At 37.6% G+C, this 13776-nt stretch overlaps 1 protein-coding gene across 1 annotated transcript; it reads left to right on the top strand.

Moving 5' to 3' along the window:
- The first annotated feature begins 2421 nt into the window (after nt 1-2421).
- LOC145785641 (sperm axonemal maintenance protein CFAP97D1-like) lies at nt 2422-13670 on the top strand. The gene is made up of 4 exons (XM_082597323.1): nt 2422-2674; nt 7820-8019; nt 8276-8468; nt 11981-13670. Exons 1-4 carry the CDS (start codon nt 2582-2584, stop codon nt 12092-12094), a joined length of 600 nt encoding a protein of 199 aa, XP_082453449.1. The 5' UTR covers nt 2422-2581; the 3' UTR covers nt 12095-13670.
- Nucleotides 13671-13776: the final 106 nt, after the last annotated feature.

The following is a 13776-nucleotide window of genomic DNA, read 5'->3' as shown; positions in this document are numbered from 1 at the left end:
TTCAACTTTTTTTCTAATTAAAGCAAGACTGATAATGATGATCAGACTAGGCTAATTTTGGTAATGAGGCCCATGGGCCCCTGGGGTAACGTTGTGCACTAGGGTGGAGTGAAAAAAACTTTTTATAAAATTTTTATTAGCTCGGGGTTGGAAAACTTGCAAATTACTACTAAAACTAATTGTGCAAAATTAAAATGTAATCTGACGAAAGTTTGATCTGCCACCAGCCACTTGAAAATTTACTATTGGGCCATTCCGTGTCAATTCACACAGTCAAGAAATTCAACCTCTTCAATTTTTCTTAAATTTTACACACCTTTTCATTATCTTATATGATGAACACCTGCAAAATTTGAGTGAAATTTATTGAGAAACACGAGAGTTATAAAGCATTTAGTTTGGGGGGTCTGCCGAGGGGGCACAATTTTTTTTATTTTTGGCCATGTTTGAGGTCCTATTACTGCTTAAGTAAATTAGGCAAGAACCTAATTTTTTTACAGGTGATAATAATTCTGCCAAATATTGAAAAAACAACACCGTTCACATTCCCACTTTAAAAGGTCAAAGGTCATAGACATCCAAATGTGGCCGTTTCCAGCTCTCGGTTAAAATTTTCAAAAATTTCAAAACCTTGCTAAGACCCTATTTTTGATTGGTTTTGGCTGAAATTTAGTAGAAATGTTGTTTACAAGATTCTCTATGAAATTTCAGAGTAAATTTTTACTGGGGTCATGGGTAATCGGGATATTAAAAGGACCTCTTTTTTGCTTTTTGTAATTTTGACCAATGTTTCACATTAAATACCTCCCAACCCCTTTAATATTTTGTACTGAAATTTTTTCAGTTCATAGAGAATCCTGTAAACAACATTTCTACTAAATGTCAGCCAAAACTAATCAAAAATAGGGTCTTGGAACGGTTTTAACATTTTAGAAAATTTTAGCCGAGAGCTGGAAAGGGCCACATTTGGATGTCTTTGACGTCTGACCTTTTAGAGTGACAATGTGAACGGTGTTGTTTTTTCAATACTTGTCAGCAGTACTATCACCTGTAAAAAAATTAGGTTCTTACCTAATTTACTTAAGCAGTAATAGGACCTCAAACAAGGCCAAAAATTAAAAAAAATTGTGCCCCCTCGGCAGACCCCCCAAACTAAATGCTTTATAACTCTCGTGTTTCTCAATAAATTTCACTCAAATTTTGCAGGTGTTCATCATATAAGATAATGAAAAGGTGTGTAAAATTTAAGAAAAATTGAAGAGGTTGAATTTCTTGACTGTGTGAATTCACACCGAATGGCCCAATGGTAAATTTTCAAGGGGCTGGTGGCAGATTAAGCTCTTGTCAGATTACATTCTAATTTTGCTCAACTAGTTTTAGTAGTAATTGGCAAGTTTTCCAACCCCAAGCTAATAAAAATTTTATAAAAAGTTTTTTCACTCCACCCTATTGTGCACCCCTGGTTAAGAAAGTGGGGGTTAAAGACTTGAGTGACCTAAACAATTCTTGTTACACCATTAATCCAATTTGTTATTGCAATGGAAATATCATAATTTCAGAATCAAAATACTTTATCATCCCTACCATATCTAAAAACACCATGTCGCCTTTTAAAAAATGGAGCATGGGGCGGGGGAGGGAATAGTTGTCTCTGTGTATTTGATTAATAGTTATGTGCCTGTGTTGTCGATTAGAATTTGTTTTGTGGTGTGGTTATAGTAAAAATACACCTTTTCCATCACTTTTGGTGCTAATTCAAACCGGGCCTTATTCACAACACGTGCATCTAATAAGGCCCGCTTGAGATTTTTTTTATTTTTTTAATATTTTACAACCCCTTTTTACTTAGAAACTTGTTTCATAGATATGTTGTTTAGATAGACCCAAAGTATCCTCATTCCAAGTTTCGTTCAAAATTATGCAGTATTTAGAAAAATATTGAGGTTTGAAAATTAGCGGGCCTTATTAGCTGCAGGTGCCTTATCTAAATCTTAAAAAATATTGTTAAAACAAGCTTATGATAGGCGTTTGTGATTTTGTCATTATAGTGAGTTATCGTCGAGTTTGCTATCATTTACTGTGAAGCTTTTCCATTTAATGTTTTCCTTTATAAAAAGACTCAGCCTACTAAGTTCCTTTAAAAACTTTACGCGTTTCAAACGTTGATATATATTTGCTGTGAGATTCACTTTTTGATTTTGCTATTAAAGGAAATGGTTATTATTGACACAAGCAGAGTTACGATTCTCTGTTGGACAAGCAATGGCTGCTTTGTCGCTTGAAAAGAGGCACTCGAGTGCCCCTGTTGACATAGCGACGCCATTGTTATTCGTCACAGGTGAAAGAACATTGTTCGCCAAGGCTATTGTTACAACATAACTCGTGGACTGAAATGACAATGCTTTGTTGGTAGACCTTCAGGCTCGTCGCATTGGCAGAACAATAGTGTAACAACACTACAGTATTATCAATAGTCTTTAAACTATTAAATCATTACCATATCTTGCGTTTAATTAGCTGGATTTAATAGAATTGAGGAGAGCAGTTTGGTGTAGCTCCAAGACTTCATCTCGACGTCAGAATGCATCGCACATATCAACCAATTCTACCCAGCCATAACAAGCTGCTACAACAAAGATGGGATACGACGTACTACACAGAGCACAGACAAAAGGTAGGCCACTGCATTTGTTTACGAGCGGTTATAGTTTTGTAAAAAGTTGCGTATTCATATTGCAAGCACTCTGTAAAAAGAAATGACAATGCTTATCACTGCAGCTGCAGTGATAGGCTACCTATTGTTTCTTTATACAGCTCCTTGTCTGCACTATAGCCTACCTGCTTGGCATTTTAATGCAAAAACCTTAGTTAAAATAACTTTGGTAAAATTCACATGTGTAGGCCTAATGCTGAGACATTCTGGTATATCAACTGAATTATGAGCATAACAAACAAGTGTTTTTTTCTATGCCAATGCTATTGAAACTGTAAAACCCTCTTGTAGTAACGTTGACAAGGGTTCCAGGAAATACTTTTGGACCTGGGCCAGGCAGTGGCGTAGCTAGGGAATGTGCCGCCCGGGGCGGATTCAGATTTTGCCGCCCCTTCAAGAAAAAGCATGTGAAAATGAAATGCGTTTATTTATCAGCACTGCAATACGCAACATGCTATTTTCAATTTGCGGTGTAAAGTCAGACGAACGTACCATTATCAGTAGCGTAGCCAGGAATTGTGAAAGGAAGAGGTTTTGACGGCCGGCGGACGAAGCCCGACGGCGTACTCGCCGAAGGACACTTATCGGCGGGGGGTCTGGGGGGCCTCCCCCAGAAAATTTTGAAAAATTACTTTGAATTTGGTGCATTCTGAGAGCATTTTCAACAAAAATGTGGGTATGAATATTCCTGTAAAATGGTGCTGTCCGGTAGCATAGCAAAAGAATAAGATCATGTTTTCTTCGGCATTTTTCGAAAATAAAGCTGAAGTCTTTATGTTTTCTTGTTGCTAATTCCTGACTGAGATATTTGAATGTTTGGTATTGGCAAAACTAGCTCTTTTAATGCAGTTTCGTTTAAAATTAGGCAAACTTTTTTTTAGAAACATAGGTTGATTGCTTTTTTTTGCGAAGTTATTACAGTTTTATTATTTATCAATTTTCTCCTTAGTTGATCCAAAAAACGATCTTATTACTTTTATGTTTTAAAGTTAACCCGAAGTCCCGAAGTTTAAAAAATGTAACGTCATAGACGTCATACATCTTAATGAGTGTCAGACAAAAAGCTTTGAGACAAAGAAGTTATTTTATTTCTGATATATTCAAGTTTTGTATAACGAATCACTGGAATCGGGTATAGGCTGTAAAAGGTTAGTGCAATTTTTCACAGCTGTAGATATTGCGGTGTTTCCATCGACTGCACGAGTTAGCTGGATACCATGGATACTGAACAGTTGTAGAGCGGTCACACTCTGCTATATGAATGATGAAAGGTCATTCGAATTATAAAGCATAATATGACACACAAGTTCTTACTCATTTTAAAAGATAAAGCACCAGAATTGCTTTAACATGTCGAATTAGTAAAATCATGCTTACAGCTAACAGCTATGAAAAATTCATCAACACAAGCAATAAGAATGCAAAAAATCATTGATACTGATGAAACTAAAGGGAAAAAGGAAGTCGACGAACCTTTTCACACATCTTGTTAATGACATCCTCAACAGTTGGGACCAATTTTCTATACAGATTAAGCAAAGCCAAACCATTTAATCGGTTTTCAGAGGTTGAATTTCTTAAATAAGTTTAAGTCTTCGAAGAGCAGAAAAAGATCTTTCATTGGTGCAAGTGGTAGGCTAACTGGAAGAGTAGCCAGAATGCGGAGTAAAATATTAATTAGATTAATTATTTCCTATAGATGTTTGCTGGTACACCCCTTCATTTTCTTTGAATTAAAATATTAATGTTTGGAAGCGTTGACTGCGGGCAAAATGGCAATGCACTTACAGCACTTTTTGGCAAGCCGGTTCGGAAAGAATTGAAAAGACATCGATACCACATATACGCAGTTCAGATATAATAGCAAGGGCGTTTATACACGGCAGAACTGCTTCGTAAAATTCAAAGAGTGATTCAGTTTTCTCCATTTAGTTTTTCTCAAAAGGGGGGGTTGAAACCCCCAACCCTCCCCCCCTTTGGCTACGGCACTGACCACTATAATTTAGTAATATACTGAATGCAAAAGCACAAAAACTGCTGCAGAATTAAAATAATCAATTTGTAACGGTTGGCCGGTTGGCCATAAGCCCCAGGCCAGATGTCCCCCACGCTGGACTTCATTTCATATCCGTCACCCTGAAATTTGGAATTAGTAAAAATTCATGGGTTAAAATAAGCTATAACCACCATCAGTAGATATTACCGGACCATTTTTATGCTTACAATGAGAAGCAAATAATTGAAAGTGTAAAGTATCCTCACAGTATAAACTACTTATTTACATAAAAACTTTTTATCATTACAAACTGTATTATTAGCTTTTTACGCATCTTCAAAATAAGCTAGTGATTTTTTGTTTTCTACTTAGCCTACTGTAATGCACCATTGGCAAACCTTGCAGCTTCAAAATATTTAACTGAAAGTGATTAGCACAGTCTACACCTATCATAAAAAAGTGAGAGCAAAACTATAATCTCCTTTTGAAGTCAATCTTTGTCATATTTAATTCTTTTCAAACCAAATTTAACAGATTGAAATCAAAGCTACATCCTTTGCAAGGCTAATACAGCTGCAAAAGCGCTCACCGTAATATTGTTGGCTAAACGTGTGTATAACATATAAGTACCGGGCGCGTGTTAGCGTGCGGTCAGGGGGATTATAGGGTGGGTAATAGACTAAACTTTAATCAATTCCCTTCCTTTCTATATTTCAATAGTTTCTTACTTCCTGACTAAGTCAATTGTGTTTAAGTAACAAAAGTTCACAGTTCGCTGTGCAAATCTTTACTTCATTACTTCTTTGGCTTTTTTTGTAAGTGGAACAATGCTTTGTTTCGCTTACCTAACCGTAATGAATGTAACTTCACACTTAATTGGAAACAAAATTTTTTTTGTTTGAGAGAAAATCACTGTATTTTATAAAAGATTTGTCGATTGCGACATTATGGTATACCCAAATTTGAAGAGCATGTTTCCGCCTCTGCTTAATAAAGGCTAGTAGGAATTTTGTAACGTATTAAAAACATAACGGCAGAAAATTTCATGAAAATTTGAAACGTTTTTAGATATTTAAGATGTTTTGACAGGGCCGGATTTAGCAGTAGGCAGAGTCAGGGGCGCCGGAACGATTTTTGACTGGGGGGGGCAAGATTACGAAAAAAGGGCACTTTTGTTTAATAAAAAGGCATTTTTTTTTCAAGTTTTAAGATAAAATATAGCGATAATGATAATCCGGTATACAAAGAAGGGCACCATGCTATGTTATAGTGATGTAACCTACTGTCAAGCCTTAAAGCAGCCTGCGGCCATGGCCGCTAAGTAGTGCTTGAATGAACCGCCGGTGCTACCTCCTCAATCGGCCAAGTTTGGCCGCCGGTCTCTTCTAGCCAATTATTTAATTTCGCAATAGAATGATCGTGGATTAACTGTCGAACATATGTAGTATCAAACAGTGACGCAAAATTAGGTCAGCGCGTCATAATCGCCACTGTTGCATTGTGCGGGGAATATTTGTTATTGATGGAATATATCCATTATCCATCTGCGATCGCCAGCGCTGTAAGTCTTGTTTGTAATTCCCGACGTTTATTTTAACAAAGTCTTAATCCGAAGTGCTAATTTACATCGACTGGCAATATTGTCGTTTTTATGTCGATTCGATGTTGTCGGACATTGAACCGTTGTTAAAAAGGAGAACTTCACCCTCGATTTTAAACAATTAGTTCATTATACAAAGACATTCATTGATGTATTCAAATAAACAGTGCAAATAACTTTTTTGTAAGGAATTGAAAATATAAATCATAGCGCACCATCGAAAACATTTTTTTGGGGGGCGGCACTTTTCGTATCTACCTAGGGCAGCGCTTAGGCTAAATCCGGCCCTGTGTTTTGAACGTTGCCATTCTGTTTGCTTTTATTTTTCGTGTACTTTTGCATTATCAAAAAAAAACGTCCTGTCTGAAAGTGCCGCCCCCCAGACGTGCCGCCCGGGGCGGTCCGCCCCCCCCCCGCCCCCCTAGCTACGCCACTGGGGCCAGGTATGATTTTAGAGGCCCGTAGCATTTCCAGGGGACCTGGAAACCTCAAAAAACAACTTTGTGTTTGTTTGATATACGGTAGTGCGTTTTTATCAGAAGTGTCTTAAGTTGGGGCCCAAACGTTTCATTGATAAGGTGGATTCCATACTTGATTCAAGCATCGGGGGATGAGAAGATAAGGTTCTCATTGTACTAAGCCTTCGGCACTAAGGAGAGTAGGGTGGCCAGTTCCTTTTTCTCGGCCGCCTTTCCTGCAGCAATTATGCCCACCCAATTTATTACACCCTGGGTAGAGGTGAGCGGTGTTTGTCAACAACAAGCATAAGTGGGGAGTCGAACCAGGTTTCATTGGTACCGGGCCCAAATTATTCTCTCAACGGCCCCCCTTTCTTGCGACCCATAGGCTTACAACCCATTTTAAGGTTTAGTTGAGGACTCACCAAAAAAATGCTGACAACCCAATTTTTTATTGTGACCCAGAATTTCAAAACCTCTGATTTAATCGATGTTTTTCGGCCTACTGCTAACCGAGAAGTTGGTGGTATATAGAGATGGGCGTGATCTTAGTCTTGATCTTGAAGATCATCAAAACTAGTGAGCTTCCCATCTCTGGTGGTACACTACACTAACGAATTAACCAACCACTTTTGCAGAAGGTGTTTTGGCAACGTTTAGAGTACCGGTACGCTGCTTCAAAAAATATCTAAGTCAACGATAAAAGTCTGAATAGATTTTAAATTTGACAATGTTTGACCAGTTGGTCACTGGTTATTAAAACTACAGTAAACTACGTTGCCGTAATTGGTAAACACGTAATTCTGACTAATGGTAGGCCTACTTAGTTAGGCTCAATCGCTTAGTACTCGCAGCTTTACAATAAATAAAAACAAGCTGGCGTAACTTTTGAGGAAAAAAAGTTAAGCTCGTACATACGTTCAGTACATCTTCTCGAAAACCAGAGCCACTGTCACCTCTAGGCGTAGCCGAAGCTTGTGCAATCACAACTTACCATTCGATAAGTTGTCGTACTTACATAATAAAATAATGATTTTATTTTTGACGTGCAGGTTAGGTCAGCAAAATCAATGGTGGACACAAGAGCCCCTCAAACGTACGTTCATATGCATCTCAAATTGAAGAAGTTGCAGTTGGAAGAAGAGAAAATCAGCACAATAGAGAGAGACAACCGGATCTTGCTGGAGAAAATGAGCCTGGTTATGAGAACAAGAGGAAGAGTTGACAACAGAAATGATTATGAATACAGAAGGTGATATAGATTCGCTTAACGACCTATGTAAAATCGATTTGAACACTTCTTTGGTCAGAATTTTGCGAGTATCATCTTTGTCTTTTACAGTACATTCTTTCTATTGTTTTTCGACCTGAAATGGCGGACGTTTTTTGCAAAACATGATTGCAATTGCTAATTGAAGACTGAAGTACTAAGAAACAAAACTATTTACTTCTTCATTATGACGGTGTCTCAATAAGCAGGCTCTACATTTTGGACAATTTTTGTTTAGTTTGAATCGAGAAAAGAGACAGAGAGAACTTCTCCGAGTCACCAAAGAAAACCAAAACATCCTGAATCGGATCACGATGCGGGAACCGGAATATAACCACCGAAAATGGGAGAACGAATGGATGGAAGCTGAAAAACTAATGGACAACATTGGAAGATATCCGAAAAATTGGTGGAAAACTGTTGAAAAACAAGTTAGTCTGCTATTGCCTTCGTGATAGAGTTATGTTTATCAAGTTGCTTAAACCCAAAAACGAACGCACTCTTGCTTGGTGAATTGTATTTATTGCAAGTTAAACTTCCCCACTCTTGTGTCGAACTTCGTAGTTCAACCGCTTGTAGTCAGGTAATGCCTTTCCTTCTACAAAGCTCAGCACTGAGGCTTGCAGACCGCAGGCTATGTTCTTCCATTGTTGAACAAGCTTTGAAGAGACAAGTCTTGACATCTTAATCAGCCTTGTCGTATTGTCTACTCTAAGTAACCTTTCTTTCCTCTCAGGAGAGTATAAAGCTTCTCTGCCACAGAATATGACCTACGAAAGAAACACGTCATAAAAATAAAGCTGGCAAAAACAAGAATGTTTACTGTACGTTTGAGTGCTTGCTTCAGTCTTCTCTTTTGTTCCAGTAATTATGAAACCAAACTTTCACGAGGTATAAACCGAACACTGAAAATACAAATTCGTAATTTATCACACGAAGCCATCGGAATTAACAACAGAAGCTCCATATTACATTACATGTGTAGCAGGAAGCTAATATTATCCAATAAATACTGCCAAGAAGTAAGATTGTTTTACAAACACCATTCATTATTTGTATAAAACCAAAATGCTCAACTTAAATTATTCTATTTGAATAAGGACCTGATGATCCTCCTTTTAGGGCAGGGCCCGATTAACCATGAGGCACACGAGGCACAGGCCTCAGGCCCCCTGGTTTTGGGGGCCCCCATTTTTTTTACTTTAGTACCGTAGGCGTAGGTAGTGAAAGTTGTTGTGTCAGTGTGAGCACAGTTGTTATTGCAGTGAGCAAAGTTCTTGTGCCTGGTTCGACTCTCGGGGTGTGCGCTTGAGCAACGCATTTCAGGACTGCTCTCCATTCAGCGGCACCTAGTGAATGGAATAATTCCTCGTGAACAACACTTCAACAATCAGAAAATTTCACTCTGCCAATCTCGGTAACCGGCCCTGCGTCAAAAGCCTCTACAGTGAGTCTACACGTATGCGAAACTACCAGGAATAACCTATCAAGGCTTTGTCAGTCCGAGGATAAAGATTCAAAACCAAACCAAACCAGTTGTTATTTTTGAGAAACGATTTCAAATTTTGTAACGATTGCTAAATGGAATAACGATTCCGAATCGTCACGCTTTGGCGAAGTTACTGGCAATGCTAGGCAAAAGTTGAACACTGCTACTCTGCATCGAAAATGATTGCCAATAGGGGCCGCTGAAATTAGCTGTGCCTCGGGCCCCCGTGAGCCTTAATCAGGCCCTGTTTTAAGGTGAAACATGCTATTTAGAGAGTGTTAACTATTTTGATTTAATTCGCTTTGCTTGGCTTTTTGCTTGGCATTGAGCACTTTTTGTAGTATTAATAGTAGCCTATTTATTGTTTAAATTAGCTATATACTGTATGTCATAACTACGTACAACATTCCTATGCATAATCATTTGCATAGCTTACAACCACACCACAACTAATAGCACCACAACTCCATGTTTCGTAGTGTAGCCCACTACAAAACGCCACTTGTTAAAGATGATGTATACATTATGTAATGATTAGAGTGTATTGAAAACAAAGGCGTACAAGACACTTTGAAACTATATTGGAAAATATACTTGTATCTTCAATTAGTTTCTCGCATAATTTAAATATTGATTAGCTTTTTTGTTTTGTTTTTGATCTTCATTCTCGAACTGGAAAAGCTTCTATGAGGGCTTGATCCTGGCAGTTTCGTCTACCTGTAGTAGAAGCTTTGAACTACTGACGTAGGCCCGATGGCCCCTATCACAAACATTGACAAAACGAAGTTTCCGATAGTTTTTAAAGTGTTGTTGCCAGGGAATAATTTCATGAATCACCTGTTTGTTTGGCAAACAAATGGCCGAGTGTATGTTAGTTTGTTTGCGTTGCTTAGAATTGTAAAGGTTACAACAAATTACAGGAAAATAAACTGATATTTCTCCACTGCGTTGCATTAATCTTTGTAGGTTACCACAGTAAAGCGGACTATAACTTGGAAGTCAATGAACACGCTTTTTTCCGAACTAGATCTTTTTCGTGAAGTTCAAATATTGAAACCCAAAGACAATATCTAAAGTTCAAGGCTAATATAAAAACAAAATTTTCTAAAAAAGAAGTTACAATTGATGTAAGATTACTGATCTGAATCTTCAAGTACTTGCAAGCACCAAGTGAATTCTAACAAACTAGCATACAATTTCGCCTTTTATTGATCTTCTGAGCCGATGGTCTCTCCTTTGATCATCCCAGGTGGATGATGCTACCTGACCACCTGGAAGGCTATTAGAAAGCAGCCAGTCTTTGGTTTTATCATTCAAGATACGAAGACCTTTCTTTCCGTTAGATGGATTGAAGATAGTGCAGTCATTGATGATGTTGTTTGTGGTCTGTTCCTCAGCACCACATTTATAAGAAGAAGACGAAGATGCTTATATTTCCTATGGGTGCATGGTTGATCGGAAAAACCAGACGTCCGTACGACAACAGTTAAGGCTCGGTAGAGACAGGCCATTGGGACCGGTGTTGGCGTCTGAAATGAAAGAACTGAGACGCTGGTACTTATCTTCCATTCAGATTTCAATTAATGGTCTGCTAAACTAGCCGCAGAGATGTTTAATTTATCAGCTTCATTGAGTAGAAGTTAAGCGGTGGTCATGAATGGGAATGGGTGGCTTGATTTCAGTCGTCGTGTCTACTCATTTGAAGGAATAGAAATCTTTCAAAGCTCGTCGACTGAGAGACAGAATGGCTTTTGGCGGCGAACCTCACCTGGTTGGAAGAAATAGAAAAATTTTCCCATGGTGTTGGACCCTCGCATCTAGTCAATGTGCGCTGTTGATGGCAGTGAGCACTTCACCAAACTGGTGCAGTGTACTCTGCTGAAGAGGAAACAAGGGCTAGAGGTTCTGTACTCAATGTGTCAGCCCTCGCTCCCCAGCCCGAGCCTGCCAACGTTTTAATAGTGCAATCATTTTTTCGAGGTCATCAGCAGTTTGTCATCAGTTTTATGCATTCGCATTAAAGTTAGCGTCAATACTTGTACAAACAGAGCATTGAGAGAATAGTTTGGCTTTTTGCCAATACAAGGCTCGGCCCTCAAACAAATATTTCTAAAGAAAACCATATGACTTCAAAGAATACGCTTCCAAAGCTTCCAGAAATTTCCAGGATTTCTAAAACCATGCCAAACCTGGTTTAAAGTGTACCCTTAGTACCATTTGTCAGCGCTACTGGTACTAAAGTGCAAGTCATAATCTTTTGTTATGATGCACTTTGTATCACACTTCTATCACTAAAATAACCATGTCATCTTTGGCTGCCTTCCAATAAAATTGTGTTTGTTGTATTAGCTAGTAAAACTTTTCCTTCAAGTTTTGTACCTGAAAGCCTATTAAAATCCAAATATACCACCCACTATAACTTAAATTAATTTATTTTACTGTATTTTTTTGCAGAGGAAGAAGAAGCAAAAAACAAAGCCAAAGAGTGCTCCTGTCTCCTTGGAGGAAGAGAAAAAGCCAGAAAAAGAGGAAAAAGTTGAAGAAACAGAACAATCCGCTGAATCGTAATTTTTTTACTCGAGCGATTGGTCATCCACAAGAACAAATGACAGACTCTGAACTTTCACCTGACATTGCTAGTACGATTGCAAACCAAGCAGCGATGAGCTGTATTCATGATCAACTTCTTTGTTTCTATGATATGATCTTGAACCTGTATTTCATTTTTAATTGTTTGAAAACTCTAGCAACTCACTGTTTTTATATTTAAGTGACATTAAACTATCGCAACAATACCGGACTTTTTCGATTTTATTGCACATTTGTTGTCAACGTTTTGTAAAGTGATAATGGATTTGAGTTCTGATGACGTAGCCTACTTCTAATCACCATGTTCCAGTTGTAGATGGTTAGTCTTGTATTGTATAAAGCTTTACAAGCTCACAGTCCTTTAAACGCCATCAAGTATGGACTCAGAAGTGCCCTCAAGCGCAGTGGTATATAAACTCTTTTATGTGATTTTGCCAATGACCAATTACTACAATCTTCACTTTTTTTTTGAATAAACAGCGTTTCAAGATCTATTTTTTGCTCTGTGTTTAAGTAATAATGAAATGTTTTAATTTTGTCATATATTTATTCCTAAAGACTTCCAAACTTTAATGTTGAAGTATGAAGTTTAAAGGCGCTAAAGCTATTGCTTGATCATTGTTTGAGTAACTTTAGATTTAACTACTGCACGTCTTTAAAAGTGTGTGACGTAGGTATTTGAATGTTTGAATATGCCACTGAACTGGTTACAAAGTAAATATGACATTACACTAACTGGTTCCCTGGAAAAACATCACATAAATGTCACTCACCCCCTGAGGCGTTTTGTGTGGTTTGCACCCGAATATGAACTTGTCTATTGGTGCGCGCCTTAAACATTCTTGAGGCAATGTTGTGCGTGTTTTTCTTCCCTTTAACTACCCTTCACTGTTCTCTGATCAGTTCGCATAGATGATACGCAATACTTTCTCCAGAGAGTAAATAGTGGTACAGCATGCTGGTTGTCCCATGGTTTTTGTAGTTAGAATAAAAATCTAAAACACGTAGTCCCAATTTGAAACAGTACAAACGTGATGTAGATTCTTTGTAGAAGGGGCGATGTGGGACGGAATGTAGATACTAGATACGCTTTGATCTGAAAGCGTAGATACCACATCTAGTTTCTGGAGTTGTTAGTAATTTTACTGCATATTTTGATTAGATCAGATGTTTTATTTTCCATCAAATTTATGACATTTCTTCATTATTTATTTTGTTTTGATATTATTTTTTGTTTATTTGAATAGTTTTGTTTTATTTTAAAGCTTCATTCTGTAATTATCTACACACACGTTTTAGTTCAATAATACACTAAGTAATACTTTTTTATTTTAGCAACGACTACTTTTTATGGCGTTTACAATACTAAAATGATGAGTTTTTTAACTAAAACAAACTTTACTGTTAACGTGACAAGCAATAATTGATTTTTTTAGGTTAAGAATACATTATATTGTTGAACATAAACAATAAACCTGGTTGTATATGACGTTATAACTTATAAGACTATATTGTAAGTGTACCACTCCTGGATAAATAAAAGTATATTACGTGATTCGCGAATTGTCAAAACCACTACCAGTGTGATACCGAATGTACTACAAGCAGCCTTACCTCTTTCAACAAACATAAAAAACAGTAGGCTTGATAAAATTAAGTTA

The sequence above is a fragment of the Aplidium turbinatum genome, chromosome 16 (assembly GCF_918807975.1).
Source record: "Aplidium turbinatum chromosome 16, kaAplTurb1.1, whole genome shotgun sequence".
Classification (NCBI taxonomy): Eukaryota; Metazoa; Chordata; class Ascidiacea; order Aplousobranchia; family Polyclinidae; genus Aplidium; species Aplidium turbinatum.
Note: the sequence above shows the minus strand (reverse complement) of the source record. Positions and strands in the feature narration are given on the sequence as shown.

What these genes read in the sequence shown, in the direction of transcription:
- LOC145785641 (XM_082597323.1), top strand. Translation starts at nt 2,582, where the DNA reads ATGCATCGCACATATCAACCAATTCTACCCAGCCATAACAAGCTGCTA. An exon ending in ACACAGAGCACAGACAAAAG is followed by an intron (nt 2,675 to 7,819) that starts GTAGGCCACTGC and finishes TTTGACGTGCAG; the next exon opens with GTTAGGTCAGCAAAATCAAT. An exon ending in GGAAAACTGTTGAAAAACAA is followed by an intron (nt 8,469 to 11,980) that starts GTTAGTCTGCTA and finishes ATTTTTTTGCAG; the next exon opens with AGGAAGAAGAAGCAAAAAAC.